Source organism: Brassica napus, chromosome C4, assembly GCF_020379485.1.
Source record: "Brassica napus cultivar Da-Ae chromosome C4, Da-Ae, whole genome shotgun sequence".
NCBI classification, from domain to species: domain Eukaryota; kingdom Viridiplantae; phylum Streptophyta; class Magnoliopsida; order Brassicales; family Brassicaceae; genus Brassica; species Brassica napus.
The window spans coordinates 59,703,217-59,721,170 of NC_063447.1; the positions used below are offsets into that span (position 1 = coordinate 59,703,217).

The window sequence follows — 17,954 nt, forward strand, 5'->3', positions numbered from 1 at the left end:
TTGTTAACTAGATTCGAAATAGTGCATTCATATCAAAACCCATGATGTCAAGTCTCAATGATAACCATGCCTAAACTTCTAATTAATAAAAAAAGATATGATATAATTTATTTAAAAAAATCAAAATAATGTAGAGTGTAAAAGAAGCAATGATTTGAATTATTATTTATAATTTATACGTAGTTTCTGTTTACATACATACACACTCATGACAGTGATGACACACCCGAGACCAAATAAATATTTTGTTTACGACAGCAAATATGAAATCCTCGGGTCTCTCTGTTTGTTTGTCGTCCCCATAAATGGTAATAAATCAGATACGGACGGTAACAAAAGAACACTCCAAAACCAGTAATGTGACAGATAGTTTCTCTTATCGATCTTCTGAAAAAAAAAAATCCTTACAGGATATAGCCAAAAGATTTCTTAAGACTTTTTTTCTAAATAAAAAAATTGGTCACACAACATATCATTTCTCGATCAAAACAGAATCCGACGACTTTTTATCTTTTGGCCAAACTATACTTTCTTGTATCCATTTGTTTGACTTTATACATAAAGACAAAGCAACCATTCTTCTTCTCTTTCTGTCATGCCTCATGCCTCTCATTAACACCAACCCTTACTCTCAATTCTTCTCCTTCTTCTCTCTGTGTTCTCATCTCTTTCTCTTTAATCCGGTTCAAGCAGCTGAAGAAGAACGAGCAAGAATCAAGACTCTGTTCTGTTCTGGACTCTGATGGGTTCTTGCTTCAGTTCTCCAGTCAAGGCCGATAACTTTTCCTACAATGGTACCATCTTTGCATCTATTAACTTTCTCGGAATCTTTTTCTTCATCTATTAACATATGTCTATGTAGATAAGAGTAGCTATCTATCCGGTCTAAGCATGTGGAGCCGGACATCGTCATCCGTGAGGGCTGCGGCCCGGAAGACAGAAGAGGAGATACTCGAGTTGACGTCCGTCAAGAGCTTCACCTTCAACGAGCTCAAACTCGCAACCAGAAATTTCAGACCGGACAGTGTGGTCGGAGAAGGTGGGTTCGGTTCTGTCTTTAAAGGCTGGTTGGATGAAACCAGTCTCACTCCTACTAAACCAGGAACCGGTTTAGTCATCGCCGTTAAAAAGCTTAACCAAGAAGGTCTTCAAGGCCACCACGAATGGCTGGTATAGTGTTCATTCCCTCAAACTTGAGTTATATACGTTAATGAAAGAATGAAATCACGCATCGGTAGTTAGAGAAATAATTACCTAATATATAAAAGGTTATGATCAATCTAATTATCGTCAACTGGTTTTACGTTGGAAGTCAATAATACGTCTGAATTAATGTGTGTGGATTGTGTCTGATATGTTCTGTTATGATGCAGACAGAGATCAATTACTTGGGAGAATTGAGTCACCCAAATCTAGTGAAACTGGTTGGTTATTGCTTGGAGGATGACCACCATCTTCTTGTATATGAGTTTATGCAAAATGGAAGTCTTGAGAATCATCTATTCAGAAGTGAGTTCCCCTGAATCATTGTTTGTTGTTTTGAAATGATGAAATGTTATATAGCTTGTGTTTTTGTACTTATGGAAGTGGTTTTGAAGCAGGAGGTTCACATTTTAAACCACTAACATGGTCTCTACGGGTCAAGGTTGCACTTGATGCAGCAAAGGGGCTTGCATTCCTCCACAGCGACCCTGTCAAAGTGATATACCGAGACTTTAAAGCCTCCAACATTTTGCTTGACGCGGTAAGAAATACATATTCAAAAGAGTTAGATGGTCTCACTAATCTTTGAAAGACGTTTTACTGATTATGACATTGTTTCCAATAACAGGACTACAATGGGAAACTTTCTGACTTTGGGCTAGCTAGAGATGGTCCAATGGGTGATCTAAGCTATGTTAGTACAAGGGTCATGGGTACATATGGTTACGCTGCTCCGGAATATATGTCATCAGGTTAACTAAACTACTAATCTTCTTGATATAAAAAAATATATGGGTCGGTTCTAGATTTTAGGGCTATTAGGCTATATGCAATTTAGTGAAGGATTTAATAAAAAAAAATTATACAAATTTAGGAGTCTATGTTTACGTAAATTATTTTTTTAGTTTTGATAGCCATAAATCAATGTTTCATTTGCCTAATGCTCAGTAGTATCAGCTCTCCATATAGATACAAGGGTTTGAGTCCTTAGTTTCATCTTTTCACATTGTTGTATACTTTCAGGTCACTTAAACTCACGAAGCGATGTGTACAGTTTCGGAGTTGTGCTTCTAGAGATTTTGACGGGTAAAGAAGCTTTGGACTACAACAGGCCGGCTGAAGAAGAAGACCTTGTGGAATGGGCTCGACCTTACCTCACAAGCAAACGCAAGGTTCTCCGAATCGTGGACCCTCGGTTAGACTCACAGTACTTACCCGAAGAGGCAGTGAGGATGGCCAGCATTGCGGTGCTGTGTATCTCATTCGAACCAAAGTCGCGTCCGACCATGGACCAAGTGGTCCGTGCCTTGCAACAACTTCAAGACAACTTGGGGAAACCGACTCAGACCGATCCGGTTAAGGATGGCAAGAAACATGGTTCTAAAACCAGAGCTAAGTTACCAGAAGTATAGGTTATTTTTTCTTTCTATTGTGTTTGTAACCATTGTTGATTTTTTTTTTTTGTTAATACATTTGAATTTGATGTAGAGATGTTCCTCAATACAATTTTTAAAAAGTCGTAGGATGTTGTGTAAATATTCCCGGTTTAATTGAATATTGAGTTTCAATCAATTTTAATTTATTCGGGTTGGATTGGTTAGTTACACTGTTTGGTTAAGAGCTGAAAAGTCAACATTTAAACTGAAGAACGCGTGTCGTTTCTCACTTCTGCATTCGAACTGCGTGCCGCCTTTATCTCTTATCCGCTTATTGACCAACACAACTCAAGACGTCCTTCACTGTGTGTGTGGTGTCTGAGTGATTGTCGAGCTATGATGACGACAACAACAACCAACACGATTGCTATGCTTCAAAACTAGATCATCAATCTTATCAACAAGACGAAGGCTAAACAAAGTTGAAGACTTTAGCAATTGTGAGCAAATGGGTTTAGCTTTCTTCTTCCTTTGACAGTGTATGCAGCTTATGGATTAGGATTAGGTGAAATGAAATGTATTGAAACCAAGATTCTTATGGAATGATCATGTTAAAGAGAACATTATACAGAGTTATGTAATTAGAGTTTTGGTTCCATGATATAAATACTTAGCATAAAATCTTAAGTAGTTTTGGCTTGTTTTTTTTTTTTTGAATGTATAGGTGTTGGCTATAGAGGATGTGTTCAGTGCTCATCGTTGTTTGAATAAGGTAACATTTGCCATATATAACATATGGTTCTTTGGTGTTCCAAAAAAAAAAAAAACATATGGTTCTTTGTAGAAATGAATGAAGCTCTTGCTAAGTATCTATTCATTTTAAGTTGAGTTATATAATGTTAAAACAATAAGACATTAGTAGTCACTCTTGGTATGCTTTTCCTTGACACTTAGGACATTGAAATAGGACAACGAATGATTACAATATCAACAGTTGGTGTTCCAAACACAATCAAGAAACTTGCCTCTCATAAGCTTCAGTCCACACTTAGCTGTCAGGTGCTTCCTCACTTTCTGATTTTTTATTAATCTTTTTGTTCAATTACCTAACATAATCTTTCACAAAAAAACTTATCAGCTTACATGCTCCAATACTCGCTGAGACAGATGGTCAAGAGTCTCAGCTAGATGCAGAAGCTGTTCTGTGCTAATGTCCCAGATTGAACCAATCTCTGGTTTTGCCAAAGTGATGGCTCTGTCCAACTTTGTTTGAAGAGCAGACTTTGTTCAAGTTGGCTTGGTCAGAGCAGCGACGACCTTAACGCAGGCTTTATAGATTAGGCTTATGTCTATGATGTATATACTTCGGTGACGAGTGAGCAAGTTTAAGAAGAGTGTTGATTGAATTTTAACGATATGAACAGATTACATGAATTATCATATTACTTGCTTATATTCTATTTTGATCTCTTTGAGTTTAATCTATTATATGGTCCATATCAAGTATACAAAATAAGCATTACAGCTGAGCTTACAAGGTAAAACAAAATAAATAATAAGATAATACATGAAAGTAGTCTCTACGGTGATGGGGTTCACGTCATGCCCACCTCTACAATCTGTGTTTATAATTATAACCAAACTCTTTTGTGTTCTTGTCTGAATCTGATCAGCCGTTATTATAGCAAGACTCATGTGACTTGCATTATCCCTCAAAGTGACCAAACACAAAAGTCAATAACTGTTTTAAATATATTGTATGCTTCTAACTACATTATTTAAGTCCAATTCTCCGACCGACCCTTTTAATGGCTCCCACGTTTCAGTCTAATCATATATACTCTCTTCCTATATTGTTTCTCTGGAACTTTGAAAACGCATGAAATTTGAGAAACTCTTCATGGAGGCTTCACTGCAATATAGTAACAAGAGAAATGACTTAGAGGAAGGAGTAAGCATATTTTTTCCTTAAAAAAAAAAAAACTTACAAGCAATACTTTATGTTATTTTAAATGTTTGTGTTTATGTAGGTAATGCATCTTAAAGAGAGACTAGAGGAAGAAGAAGCATTGAGTAGAAGTTTACGGTCTGCTTTTGATGGCTCTGTTGTTTCACTCCCAAGTCTCTCCTCATTGTTTCTTCCACCACAGGTTACACCACTAACCATATCTCACATATAATGTATAATGTCCTAACCTAACGATCAAACTATTTTGATGTATGTCTAACAGTTTAGGGAGATTATACAAGAACTTGCCTTAGTGGAGGCAGAGATTCTTTGTCTAGACCGAAAAATCGAGGAGCTGAAGCTTAAACTGTGCTACGAACAGAGACAAACGCAAGAGCTGACAGAACAGAAGAGGACATTGGCTAGACAGAATCATGTGAGACGGAAAAGTTTGCAACTAAGACATGATCTTCAACAACGATCTTTTTCGCATCACTATCAACGTTCTGCTCTAGATACTGTCTCTAGTACTCACTCAAGGCTATCCTTCTCTTATGCTCCTGATTTCTTGGATGCCACTTCTTCATGTGGATTCACAGGTAAGTAGTTGCTTATTCCTTAAAACGTTTATAAGCTGCACATTAATACTACAGGACACAACGAGAGTATTAGAGCATTACCAATGGTAGATGCCCATGAAAGATTATCTGACACAAATGTTTTAATTTTGTTATTTAAATTTTCAATTAAAAAAAATGTTTGGATGAATAGAAGAAGTACACGCAAGAAAAGAGTATCTAAAATTTTTTTTGCAAGCTTCTCTACACCTATACTTTACTCTCTCTCTTTCCTCATTTTCTAAGTTTTGTAATTAATGCAATCCTAACAAAACTATCAATAAGGTTGTCCTTATTAACCAAACCGAAATTTCTCAAACCAAAATTTATCTTCAAAATCAAACCGAACAAAACTAAAATACATCTGGTCCATGAATTGGCTCAAGTCCCTTAATATTACTCATGTTCCATCTAAACTCCCTATGTGGAAGTTTATATTCTACATTACTCGTATACTTCACATTGCACTCAGATTCGTGGTTTTACTTGCCAGATGAATATGATGGATTATCGAGACCACACATGAGTAGAGTAAGAAAGGGGCTTAGGCTTGTGGAAGTGAAGAGCAAAGAAGACCCAAACGAAGTATCAGAACAACTCATAAACTGTCTCATAAGCATATACTTAGAACTGAATCAAGTTTCATCAAAGACCAAAGGGGATGTCGAATTTTCGAGACGGCCTTCTTCTTGTAGCCGGAAATCAAACACATATAGTCATTATCAGAATGCAATGAATCTTGATCCTTACCACGTCTTACCAGACTCAAGTGGAGGATTCACTAGGGACATTGGTCCTTACAAGAACTTCATTCACATTTCAAGAAGTTCCATCGATGTGACCAGTCTCACATATTATTGTTCACCGGCTGTTCCACGCTTGAGGTATTCTACTTTTACATTCTCTGGATTTAATATACTGAAATGATCTAATCAGATAGTATAATTGTTGATGAAAGTGGTTTATTGACTATCTATGCGTGTTTAATAGTGCTTTGATGGAAAAACTATCAGAGGTGGATTTGACTTTCTTGACCTACAAGCAAAAACTCGCTTTCTGGATCAATATCTACAACGCTTGTATCATGCATGTACGACCACAGTTTCAAAATAAATTATTGAATTTTTTTTAAATATCTACGACACAAAATTAAACTTAAAATCGAATTATATGTTCTATTATAGGCTTTTCTTGAGTATGGGTTACCTTCGTCACACAATAAACTACTTACCTTGATGAATAAGGTAAGATTTGGATCAAAATTCCAAGAAAAAAGTACGCTAATTTTATCTTAATTGTAGATTAGCATCCAACCATATGAGTGTGTTCTTGTTAGGCTTCACTTAACGTCGGTGGCATAGTCCTCAATGCTTTGGCAATTGAACATTTTGTCTTACGGCATCCTTGTGAACCAGAACATGTAAGTTTATACATATTTTATAACCTATAAAATAGACGTAACTACCGAAGAAGCTAATCAACATCTTCATGAAATAAGGATTCACTTGATGAGAAAGAAACTCTCCTGCGGCACACTTATGGTTTAGGATATTCAGAGCCTAACGTGACATTTGCGCTTTGTCGTGGAAGTTGGTCTTCACCAGCAGTAAGTGTACAAACATAGTTTATCTGAGCATTGTAAATGGATGGATGATGAGCTTGGTGGTATTCATGTGCAGCTTAGAGTCTATACAGCAGATGAGGTGGTGAATGATTTAGGAAGAGCAAGAGTCGAGTATCTAGAAGCTTCCGTAGGTGTTTCCAGCAAGAAAAAGGTTATTGTTCCACAGCTTCTTCAATGGCACATGAAAGATTTTGCAGATGATATTGAATCTCTTTTGGAATGGATCTACAGCCAGTTGCCACGATCAGGGAGCCTGAAGGCTATGGTTATGGAATGTTTGAAAAGAAAAGCAAAAGTTCCTTTAGCTAAAATGGTAGAGATTCAAACATATGGCCATGAGTTTCGTTATCTATTGTCATTGTAAATACTAGAAAGCCTTATTTAGATCAGAATGACAATGTTTGGGTAACTTCTCTCTTGGATGCAAGGGCACCATCATCAATAGTCTTTTTTTTTTACATCCCATCATCAATAGTCCTTCAACCAGTTTTGTAGGATTTAAATACATTTTTTTTTGTAAAATAAATTGTATTGAAAACTTCGAGAAAGGGCTTTTTTTATAGTAGAAATTTTTGGAAAATAGAGACTGTTTTATGTGACCTTTTTCATTAGCTCAATTATTTTTATTTTAAAATTTAATAGCAAAATTAAAGTACACTAGTAGTATTATATAGTATATGTTAAATATTCTAATTAGGGAAAATATCTCTTATTAATGCTGATGTTCTAAACATTATTGTTTGTTTGCATCTTAAAACAAATAAAATCGAGTTTCATATGAAAAATTAAACACTTTAGAAGTGGAGTAATATAAAACAATAAAGATATATAATGGAGATGAATAATAAACTTTAGCTTAATTTGTCAGTGGAGAAGACATGTTCCGTTCATATCTCCAAAAAGGAAAACGAATAACAAGTAATGGATTTGTGGACTTGTGTTACATTTGCATCAAATGCTGTCACCTGTCAAGAAATACTTTTCTTATTTATTTGTTTATTCATCAGTCAAAAATAAAACAATTCCCACTTTTTTTTGGTTAAAAAAAAAAACAATTCCCACTTAATAAAGGCTTTTAGACCTGGCTATAGCCATTGAATTATTCCTGTTTCTCGTTACCAAACCTAAGTGGGATCCCCGTGGATCTATCACTAACGTGCATTAACTTCAATCTCAAGTAAAACTGTTTTGTAAATGGCTAGTTGAAAACAAACGAGAAGATTAGTAAATCACCGATATATTATTTGAGAATCATTACAACTTCTTTTTATAGGCACATGTCATCACTAGAATGATTCTTAGAAACATTAGAGAAATATATTGGTTCATCTAATTATATAATAAGTTTTTTATTAAACTAACAATAAATTCATCATTAATGTACTTTATTATTTCCTTAAATAAATTTTACGGAATTGCCTAATGTGGCTAAAGTATATATAGCAATTAATAATTTTGAATAATAAAGATTTGATAAAAAATAATGTATCTCCTATCATATTTGTTTAATTTTAAACTATTAAATAAATTAAACAACCACAATAATCATATAATAAAAATTTAGATTTTTATGTATATGTTATATTTTGAATTTTTACAAACGGATTACTAAAACTGTTAAAAGTCTCACATTCAAATTTTATGATCCATAGTTTAAAATTTTTGTTATGACAAAATACAAATGATTACAAAAATTATATAAGTAAAAAGTCTAATTTAATTAATTAATAAGATTAATATATATATTGTTTTAAATTAAAGTATAAACCATATAAAATACAATATTTTAGTTTCAAAATTTACTTTGAACAATTTTTTTGATAAAAGTTTTGAACGATCATTGACAACTTATTTTTTTTTAAATTATAAAATTACTAAAACTATTAATCCCACAATGAAAATTTTGCAATCAGTAATTTAAATTTTTTTCTATAAAAGATACAAATGATCAAAAAACTATATGAGTAGAAATCATCATTTAATCGATATTAATATTAAAAATATACTAAAATATATTATCTATGTTAATATCATTTAAATTTAATAACATATTCTATCAAATAAATAAAAAAAAATTGGATTAATACAATTGATTTATATGTTAGCACCAATTTAATTATATTTTTAATAGTTGCTGACTTTTAATTATTTAATATATATTTATTATTTTATAATATGTAAAAATATTTAATACATAAAATAATTTATATATATAATGTTGATCCCGTAACCTAGTAGTATAATTAATAACATAACCATGTATTACATTACACGAAATTAAACGTTACAAGTTGTAACTTACAACCCAACCACAGTATAAAAAACCCCAACCAGTGTAAATACTTCAGCAGCTGCGGGCTGTTACGAATTTTTCTCACAGCCACTTCAACTACTCTCTTTCACTCGCCCCCACAATTAAAACACCAAGCCCAAAAAACAAATTAAAACACACACCAAAACAAAAGTCAAAGATACTTATCTCCCCTTGATTTTCTCTCCTTAAGTTTAAAATTTTGAAAAAAGAAAGAGAAGCGAAATTAGCGGAGAGTTTTCATTTGGCTCGACCACTTTAATATAGCTTCTTGAAACTAGCTTAAACCCTGAAATTCTTGCCGACAAATGTTTGACCAAACTGCCAGTTAGAAGGAACTATGTTCCATGAAGTTGAGGTTCTACGGTCACTGCCTGTAACGCGGAAAGAAAGTGACTGACCAACCAAAACAGCGTTAGATTGCCAGTTCTGACCCCAGTTCCTACTCAAACTCATCCAACCAGTTCGTGAACCTTTCACGCTCGTCCTCACGATGTCTCCCGCTCCGGCCACGTTAGTGATCAGAACCAAGTTGAAGTAACGGTGACCGTTGATTGTGAACCTTATCCCTCCTCTCTTTCTACAAGGCACCCTACAATAAAGAACCAACATGTCACACTTAGTTTACTCACTCACTTACATGTCAAACAAAAATGTGGAGAATTTATTTGTGCATTAAAGAACACCTAGACTAAAACCAAAGTTGCATTCATTTAGCAAATTATCATAACTAAAATTACTGTCGGTCCAACGCTTTTAAATGCTTTAAGCAAATTTTATAAAATATACTCCACCTTTTATACTTCTTTTGTTCTCGAAAGTAAGATTTTCTATAATAGCACACTTATTAAAAATTTATTAAATGTTTATAATTTATTTTATTTTTTACTTTATTATACACTTTCCAATAACTTTTCACCAATGAAATTTAATCAATTCAAATATTCTCAATTAATGTTCTTCAAAAGTATAAAAAATACCTTAACAGTATAGAAAATCTAACTTTGTGGAATAAAAAAAAATCTAAAAAAATCTTATTTTCGGAAACGGATGGAGTATATTTTATCTAGTATTATATATAAATGAATATTAAAATTTAATATATTCAAGATTTCTAAAGATATGAGTGCTTTGGAGTAAAACATATGTGAGCATTAAGGTTTTATGTTCTTGTTAATATTGCCAAGGTCTTAAATATATACTACAGCATTCTGTACCTGCGGTATGAGACGGGGACAATGCCTGCGCGATATTGAGCCATCTTGAGGAAGACAGGCATGGCTAGATCAAAGTGGGCTCTTGGCGGGTTGCACCATCCTCCGTTATCGCTGGCCTGAGCAAAGTTTGGTGGGCAGAAGTTGGTTGCGGTAATGAGGATCGATGGGCTACCTGAATGGCACCATTGTGGGTCGTTGGCACATTTTAGCTCAAAGCAAGCTCCACAGCTCATCCCGCTATTAAACAAAGCCGTGCTCAAAGCAGCCGTGTTAGTTCCGTAGCCTTGGCTGTAAAGGTTACCGTAACCACAAGCTCCTCCTGTAAAATAAAAAAAATATATTTTGTTAACGAGAAAGATTATTTTGGTTGCATTTACTCTGTTTTTATGGTCTGTTTTTCTTTTGTGGACTAACCCATAGTGCCAGAGGCGTCGCTGCCTCCATAGAAAGTGGCGTGTGCGGTTTGCCACGGGCCGCCGGTGTAGACGCCGGGGATTTTTGCGTCGGTGAGGGTGAAAAGGACAAATGTGGTAAAGAGAACTGCTAGTTTAGTAATAGCCATTTTTGTGAGAAGTGCTAAGAATGGGTTCTAAAGGAGACGACGAAGAAAGAACAAGAGCTCTTTGGAGCTTGAGCTCTTGTTAAAGAAAGAGTTAGGTTTTGTTACTTGGAGAGATGATGGTGAGGAAGAAGAAATGAGTGAGGTTCGGTATTTATGGAGAGAGGGAAACTCCAAACCTAGAGTTAGAGAGGGATATCATATGGCTAAGTATTTCTTTTGTCAAAATTAAACTTAAAAATAATTGATTACTATTTATTTCTACGTAAGGCGGACGTAGGTTTGTACTTTGTAACGGTTTTCTCATATTTTTGTATATATGTTCAATCTATTTTTTTTTAATAAATAATGATACTCAAACTATATTATCTCATTCATTTCTTTTTTTTTTTTTTTTGGTCGAAATATTATCTCATTCATTTCCTGGATCTAGAATAATACAGTATATGATTTACCTAAAGCAAAAAAAGCTCAACAAATTATATAATATCGAGTTGACTTATGTGAGGCGTTTCATATTTATGATGATTTTTTTTATATTTTATACTAATGTGTGTTTATTTATGTTTGTTTTTCTCCCCAAATGCAAACTTGAGCTATTTAGAGTATGACTGGTTCAAACGCATCGGTTGCGGCTGCGGTTGTGGGAGTTTGCGGATGCGGATGGTTGATGTTTCTAGCGGTTTTAAAAAATTTGTACGACTGGTTTTGCGGTTAAAAATTGGTGCATTTGCGGATACTTATGACTGGTTAACTACTAAATGCAGCAGCGGTTAAATAATAAATTAAAAATATTTATATTTTATATAATTATAAAAATATCAAAAATCATAATATTATATAATAAATATAAAAATTATATTTAGATAGTTATAGTTTTAAATTTTTAAAAATTATAGAAAATATTTTTATTTTAAAATTTTAGAATATTAATTAAAATATAATATATATATTTTAGTATTTTTATAACTTCAATTTAAATTTTTTATTGAATATATTTTTTTGTATTTTTTTAAAGAAAAAAATATATATATTTTCGCAACCGTCCGCAACCGCAAACGCTAGTTGGAACCACCTTTTGAATTTATGAGGCTTATAGTGGTTTGAAGCGGTTTGAAACAGTTTAAACGATTGTTGCAAAACGCCAACAACCGCTATCAACCGCAAAAGCTGCGTTTACGAATGGTAGCGAGGAAACTAGTCGTACCATTAATTTGTTTTGAATCTTCTTGTTTCAGTTGTTTACTTGCGCGGGCATCAGTTGCGTAATTCCTGGTTATAAAAAAATACTTGTCGTATCATACAATAAATAAAAGTTTTTATTCTATTGGTTATAAAAAATATGTTGAATATCATAGTTACCTTTTTTAGGTAGATAGTGAATTATAAAAAAATTGTTGATTACTTGATTATCTCACATTCTCACCTAATTTTATTACGTTAGCTAAAAGGGAAAAAGATTTGCTCAAAAACAAGTTGCAGCATCAATCACGGAAGAATTTTGCTAACCCATCATTACTGCTTTAACCTTTTTCTATTACTATCTTGACATCTTCAGTTTTGCCAAAAACTCTACATTACCCTCACTCATAATCATTAATATTCAATACATAAATGATGATAACTAGCTACAGTGTTTCGATTTAGATGCTTCGATTCAAAATTGTTTGGTTCTTTACAGCTCTCAACCGATTGCCGCCAATTATTTACCCTCCAAAAATCAAGAGATTTCAGTTTAGAAGGAAGATAATGACTCCCACTTACGCAGAAACTTTACATAGAATAAAGTGATTATTTCAATTTATTAAACTTTTTTCACAAAGCAAAAATAAAAAGAATGATCCGTAATTGTCCGCATTTATCGGGCCACGTATTGCGCCATGCATTAGCCGTACCTAAAGTGATACAACACCTGCTCCGATCCGAACTCTATCGAACTTAACCGGTCAAAGTTTTATGTCCAGAAAAACTGTCAAAGATTTACATTACATGCAAAGCTTTCAGAGTCTTAGTTCTCACGTGAGAAAAGTCAAAATGTTCATATCTTCTCTCAGCTTCAGTCTAGACTCTCCACAATTCAACATTTCTTTAGCCATATTTTAAATACATTTTGGGAAAATATCATTATGAAGGTGGATCTTAGAAATTACAAAAGTGTTTATGTATACGCGTGTTATACAATCAATTTATAATTATTGTCGGCTGGAAATTATTGTTCTCATATACAGTACTCCATCCGTTTTATAATATAAGTAGTTTTGGCTAGCACGAAGATTAAAAAAATTATTATGTTTTTAAAAAGTATTTTATAATAAATAGGTTAGATCTAATTTTTTTTTTTTTTGAAAAAGAGGTTAGATATAATTTAACCAATAAAAGATAAGTCTATTTAATTTGATTGGTCACACTGTATTCAATAAATGTAAAAGTTACCTAGAATTATGAAGACTATTTATATTTTGAAACAAAAATATTTTTCTAAAACTACTTACAATATGAAACGGAGGGAGTATAATGCTTCTTTGCTTCTATAAATATATACCTTGTTAGCCTGAAAACTTAAGAACGACTTTTTAATTTTATATGTTAATCTTTAAAGGAAAAATAAAAGTCGTCCATTGTAAATAAATTACAGCTCTAGAACTTCTAGTGACCAGCTGCCGTAATATAGCTACAAGAACTTTCACTCTTTCCTGTTGAATAAAGAATATGCGCAGTTGCACACTAACACATTTAACCTTTATGCATAGGCGCGCCACCATTATCAAAAACAGCAACCTAATAGTAATATAAAATCAGAATATATATAATGTGCGTCAATTTCATGTTAACGTGTTAATTTTCTTATAAAAATAAAAGTGATATTTAATATTTATAAGAGGTTTTATTATTGGGTCATTTAAATCAATATAGGTACATAGATGAAGGCATAATTTTTTATCTAAGCGATAATTGGAAAAAGAGGAAAGCAGTTGGGGGCGATGCCAGGTTGTCGAGGAGCATTAAGGATTGTAATATATGGCGATGGCAAGGCATATCTATGCACCAACCAGATCTTCTTATAACAACCACGTCACTACAAATCTACTTATATCTGCCACGTCAGCCCTATATGTGCCAGCTTCTCACCTTTTCTGTGTTAAGATTGTGAAATTCTAGATGGATTTGTGTAGTTACCGACGCTTTAATTCGTCTCTGATACGTGGACAAATGTATTGAGATGCATAAAGATCACATGTCTGTGTATATATGAGTATATATGTTTTGCTATGTTTATGAACTGGAATTATTGTGAATCTAAAACTGTCGAGTCAAAAGAACTGTGGTTTACGAGGATAGATTTCGGAGACAAATGTAGTGATCCTAGTTAGAAATACAAAGTTTTTAATACTATTAAATTGATGGAATTGTAGTTATTTCAAATTAATCACAAACTAGATATTAACCCGCCCATCCGTGCGAATATTTTATATTTTTAAATTAATATTTGAAATATAAAATATGTTATAAAAGATATATATATCTAATATTAATTTTATGTATATAATTTTTATTTTGAAAATTTATATTTGTTGAAATTTGTTTGATGATATTGTACAAATCATATATTAATGAAGTATTTTTGTTTATTAATTTAAAATGCAACATCAAAATTAATAGTTTAATTTTAAACATTAGTTTTATATGAATTAATAACAAAAATTATTAGCTTCTTTGTTTAGAAATTTTTATTTTCGAAATGTTTTATGTGAATAAATTAAATTATTTTTGTTATATTTTAAAATATTTTTTATTTAATATATTATATTTCAGTTTAATGTTTTTATTTTTACTAAAAATATCAACATAAAATGTTACAACCAATAAAATATTATTTATTATGTTTTATATAAAAATTTAATTTTATAATTTAAAAAGAATTGGGCTATACTATTTAATTTCAAAATTAGTTACTGGAATATATAAAATATGGTATATATTAAATATGATAAACAATCAAATGATAATTAACTAATGACAATATATTTATCTTTTCTTAGAAATGTTATTGTTTAGATGTATATTGTTTTTTTAGGAGAATATCATATATGAGTAATTTTAGGATGTTTAGTTAAATTTCTAAAGAATTGTCTAACATAGACTTGTGTATGGTAGATAAAAAATATGACTCTATTTTAATAGAGTAGATGTAATACTCCGCCCATTCATAAAAGATCTATATTCTAAAGAAAAATTTTGTTTAAAAACAATACGTATTTTATATTTTCAATGTAATTTTTGTCAACTAATAATGATAAATTGTGAAGTTCAAGAACATTAATTGCATTTTTAAAAATTTTATTGGTTTAAAAATATAAGAAATATAAAATTACAAAAAACTATGCATTTATAGTTAAGTTTTAATATGTTTTATTAAAAAATGTAAAAATTATAAAACATATATCTTTTAGGTACGGAGAAAAAAATACATACTTTTTGTAATCCGTACCTAATCATGCAATTGCATAATTGGCGGTCTTTGTCAAATTAATCACGGCGATGTGTTGGTAAAAACTGGTGTAATATACTAGAATTATTACTGTGTACATTTATTATCTATATACAGTCATGCACGCATAGAAGCTTAAGAGGCCTTTATCATGAGAATACAAATGAATTTGCACGTGAATTGAGTATCTACCACTCCTCTCCCAACGAATTCATGTCTTGGCATTTATTGCGTTTCAGAAAAAAAAACCAAATGTATAGATATATGCAATATTTGTTGTATATGAATAACATATTGTGTAGAACTTAATGACACTTTGGTTTAAATACAAAATTATGGTCTCGCTTAATAATGGCTATTATTATACCAAACAATATGAGTAATGTGAATGTTCACTAAAAGCTGATTAAATACTTAGGCGTAAAACATAAGTACGTATAGATTGCTAATTGAGCTACATTCAAGCAACACAGAAAATTATTGGCAAATTATTTTATTAGAGAGATATAATTAAAGCGTGCAACTAGTTTATAGATTTATTATACCTGCCAATATTTGGGTGAGCAAAAAAAAAATCTATTCAAAATGCTATATTTTCACATTCAATTTGTTTACACTCTCTTTGAAGAGCATACAGCCAAATAGTATGCAAGACTAAAGAGTGAAAGCTACTCAAATTACTGAGAACTATTGGAACTTCATCTTAAAAAAATAGGTAGGTTTATATGAATCATGAGTCGATATAAGTGGGAGAAGGAGAACTTGTAGTTGCCAAAAAAAGGTAAATGACACCACACATGCTATGTCCACACTCCACATCCACAATGTAAAAGATTCCCCTCAAAACTTCGCAGTAAGAAAAGAGATCTACAGAACTTCAGTTTTTTTTTTCCGAATAATGTCGCTTAAATACTAATAAGTTCATTTTTTGTCTTTTTGTTTTTGTTTTTACTTTTATCAATGATTTCTTAATTTCTTAAAATTAGATTTTAGCCTATTATAGATGCGTGTTGAAATATCAAGGGCTTTTTGCAGAATTGACCTATAACTTAAAGTCAAACACAAAACTAACCTCTTTTTTTTTTGAAAATTGGTTTTGCCTTATTCACCCCACAAGTTCATATAATTTACGAAAATGCCATCAATTTTTTTTTTCTTTGAAAATGACATTTTTACTCTCTCACCCTCATCATCTTCAAGTAATTACAAGATTGTCATTGTCATCAATACCACAACCACCATGAACAACCAATTTGAAGCTCTTAATGCTCCCAAAATCGATTTACCCTTCTTCTTTTTCCATTCTTGTGAACTAAACACAACATATCTCTCACTTTCTCTCCACAATGAGCTAAAAAAACCAAGATTTTGACTCTACATTTTTTATGGTTCATAGAGTCATAGAAGCTAACGATTCTGGGTGGGTTACTTTCGTTTGTGATTCTGTGTGCTTGGAGAAGCTTTATGTATACTAATGAACTTATCTCACCAATTTAAGGTATGACATCGAATTTTTTTCCAGATCTGTTCGTCAGACGACTTACTTGGGAAGTCGTCTGGCTGTAGACAACTTACCTGGAAGTCGTCTGGTCAACGCAGAGGTTATTTTTGCAATTGACTTTGAAATCTGTAACCTGAGACGACTGAAAGTTAAGTCGTCTGTTTTTGTTTGGTTTCAAAAAAAATTCCAAAGAACCTAGACGACTTACATTTTAGTCGTCATAGGTTAGTTTTGCATTTGACTGGATAATTTCAGAAGTTTGACTTCCCCAGACGACTTACATTTCAGTCGTCTGGCGAAAATTAAAATAATAATATTTTTTTAAAAGTAGACGACTTACAGTTAAGTCGTCATAGGTTAGTTTTGCAATTGAAAAAAAAAACTTCAAAATTTAATTATACACAGACGACTTATAATTCAGTCGTCCACGAGACGACTTACTTGTAAGTCGTCCAAGATTTTTTTCCGAGATTCTGGTCAAACCTCGTAAATCCTGGACGACTTACATTTCAGTCGTCTCGTGGACGACTGAATTATAAGTCGTCTGTATATAATTAAATCTTGAAGTTTTTTTTTTCAATTGTAAAACTAACCTATGACGACTTAACTGTAAGTCGTCTACTTTTAAAAAAATATTATTATTTTAATTTTCACTAGACGACTGAAATGTAAGTCGTCCAGAAAAGTCAAACTTCTGAAATAATCCACTCAAATGCAAAACTAACCTATGACGACTGAAATGTAAGTCGTCTAGCTTTTTTGGAGTTTTTTTTTAGCCAAACAATAGTAGACGACTTATTTTTCAGTCGTCCGAAATAACAGATTTCAAAGTCAATTGCAAAAATAACCTCTGCGTTGACCAGACGACGTATAGTTTAGTCGTCTGGACAACTTAGATTGAAGTCGTCCGCGTCTTCTCCGCTAGTTTTTAAGTCTTCTACGTTAGTTTTTGAATAACTTGTATTTTTAAGAGTGATAAGTAACTTTAAGATATGTAAAACTCATATTTACAAAATATGTTCTCTCTCTTAGTTTTACTAAATTTGACTAAGTTTTTCAACGCAAACTTATAATAAAATATGATATGCTTTGACTAGTTACTATTGTTT

General features: G+C 32.2%; 3 protein-coding genes across 3 annotated transcripts; 2 read left to right on the forward strand and 1 right to left on the reverse strand.

The window, feature by feature from the left end:
* Positions 1–96: 96 nt before the first annotated feature.
* Positions 97–4,060, forward strand: LOC106381745 (serine/threonine-protein kinase BIK1). Its single transcript, XM_013821684.3, has 9 exons — positions 97–794; positions 863–1,170; positions 1,374–1,509; positions 1,602–1,744; positions 1,832–1,955; positions 2,227–3,079; positions 3,304–3,351; positions 3,534–3,638; positions 3,718–4,060. Exons 1-6 carry the CDS (start codon positions 743–745, stop codon positions 2,613–2,615), a joined length of 1,152 nt encoding a protein of 383 aa, XP_013677138.1. The 5' UTR covers positions 97–742; the 3' UTR covers positions 2,616–3,079; positions 3,304–3,351; positions 3,534–3,638; positions 3,718–4,060.
* Positions 4,061–4,289: 229 nt separating this feature from the next.
* Positions 4,290–7,350, forward strand: BNAC04G46490D. Its single transcript, XM_013819555.3, has 9 exons — positions 4,290–4,530; positions 4,610–4,729; positions 4,811–5,126; positions 5,638–6,028; positions 6,135–6,234; positions 6,329–6,388; positions 6,481–6,564; positions 6,643–6,750; positions 6,824–7,350. Exons 1-9 carry the CDS (start codon positions 4,459–4,461, stop codon positions 7,130–7,132), a joined length of 1,560 nt encoding a protein of 519 aa, XP_013675009.1. The 5' UTR covers positions 4,290–4,458; the 3' UTR covers positions 7,133–7,350.
* A 2,011-nt stretch (positions 7,351–9,361) lies between these two features.
* Positions 9,362–10,858, reverse strand: LOC106381747 (expansin-A4-like). The gene is made up of 3 exons (NM_001316115.1): positions 10,711–10,858; positions 10,297–10,615; positions 9,362–9,671 (listed from the first exon to the last, which is right to left on the reverse strand). The coding sequence occupies exons 1-3, from the start codon at positions 10,856–10,858 to the stop codon at positions 9,362–9,364; spliced, it is 777 nt and encodes a 258-aa protein (NP_001303044.1).
* Between the last annotated feature and the right edge of the window lie 7,096 nt (positions 10,859–17,954).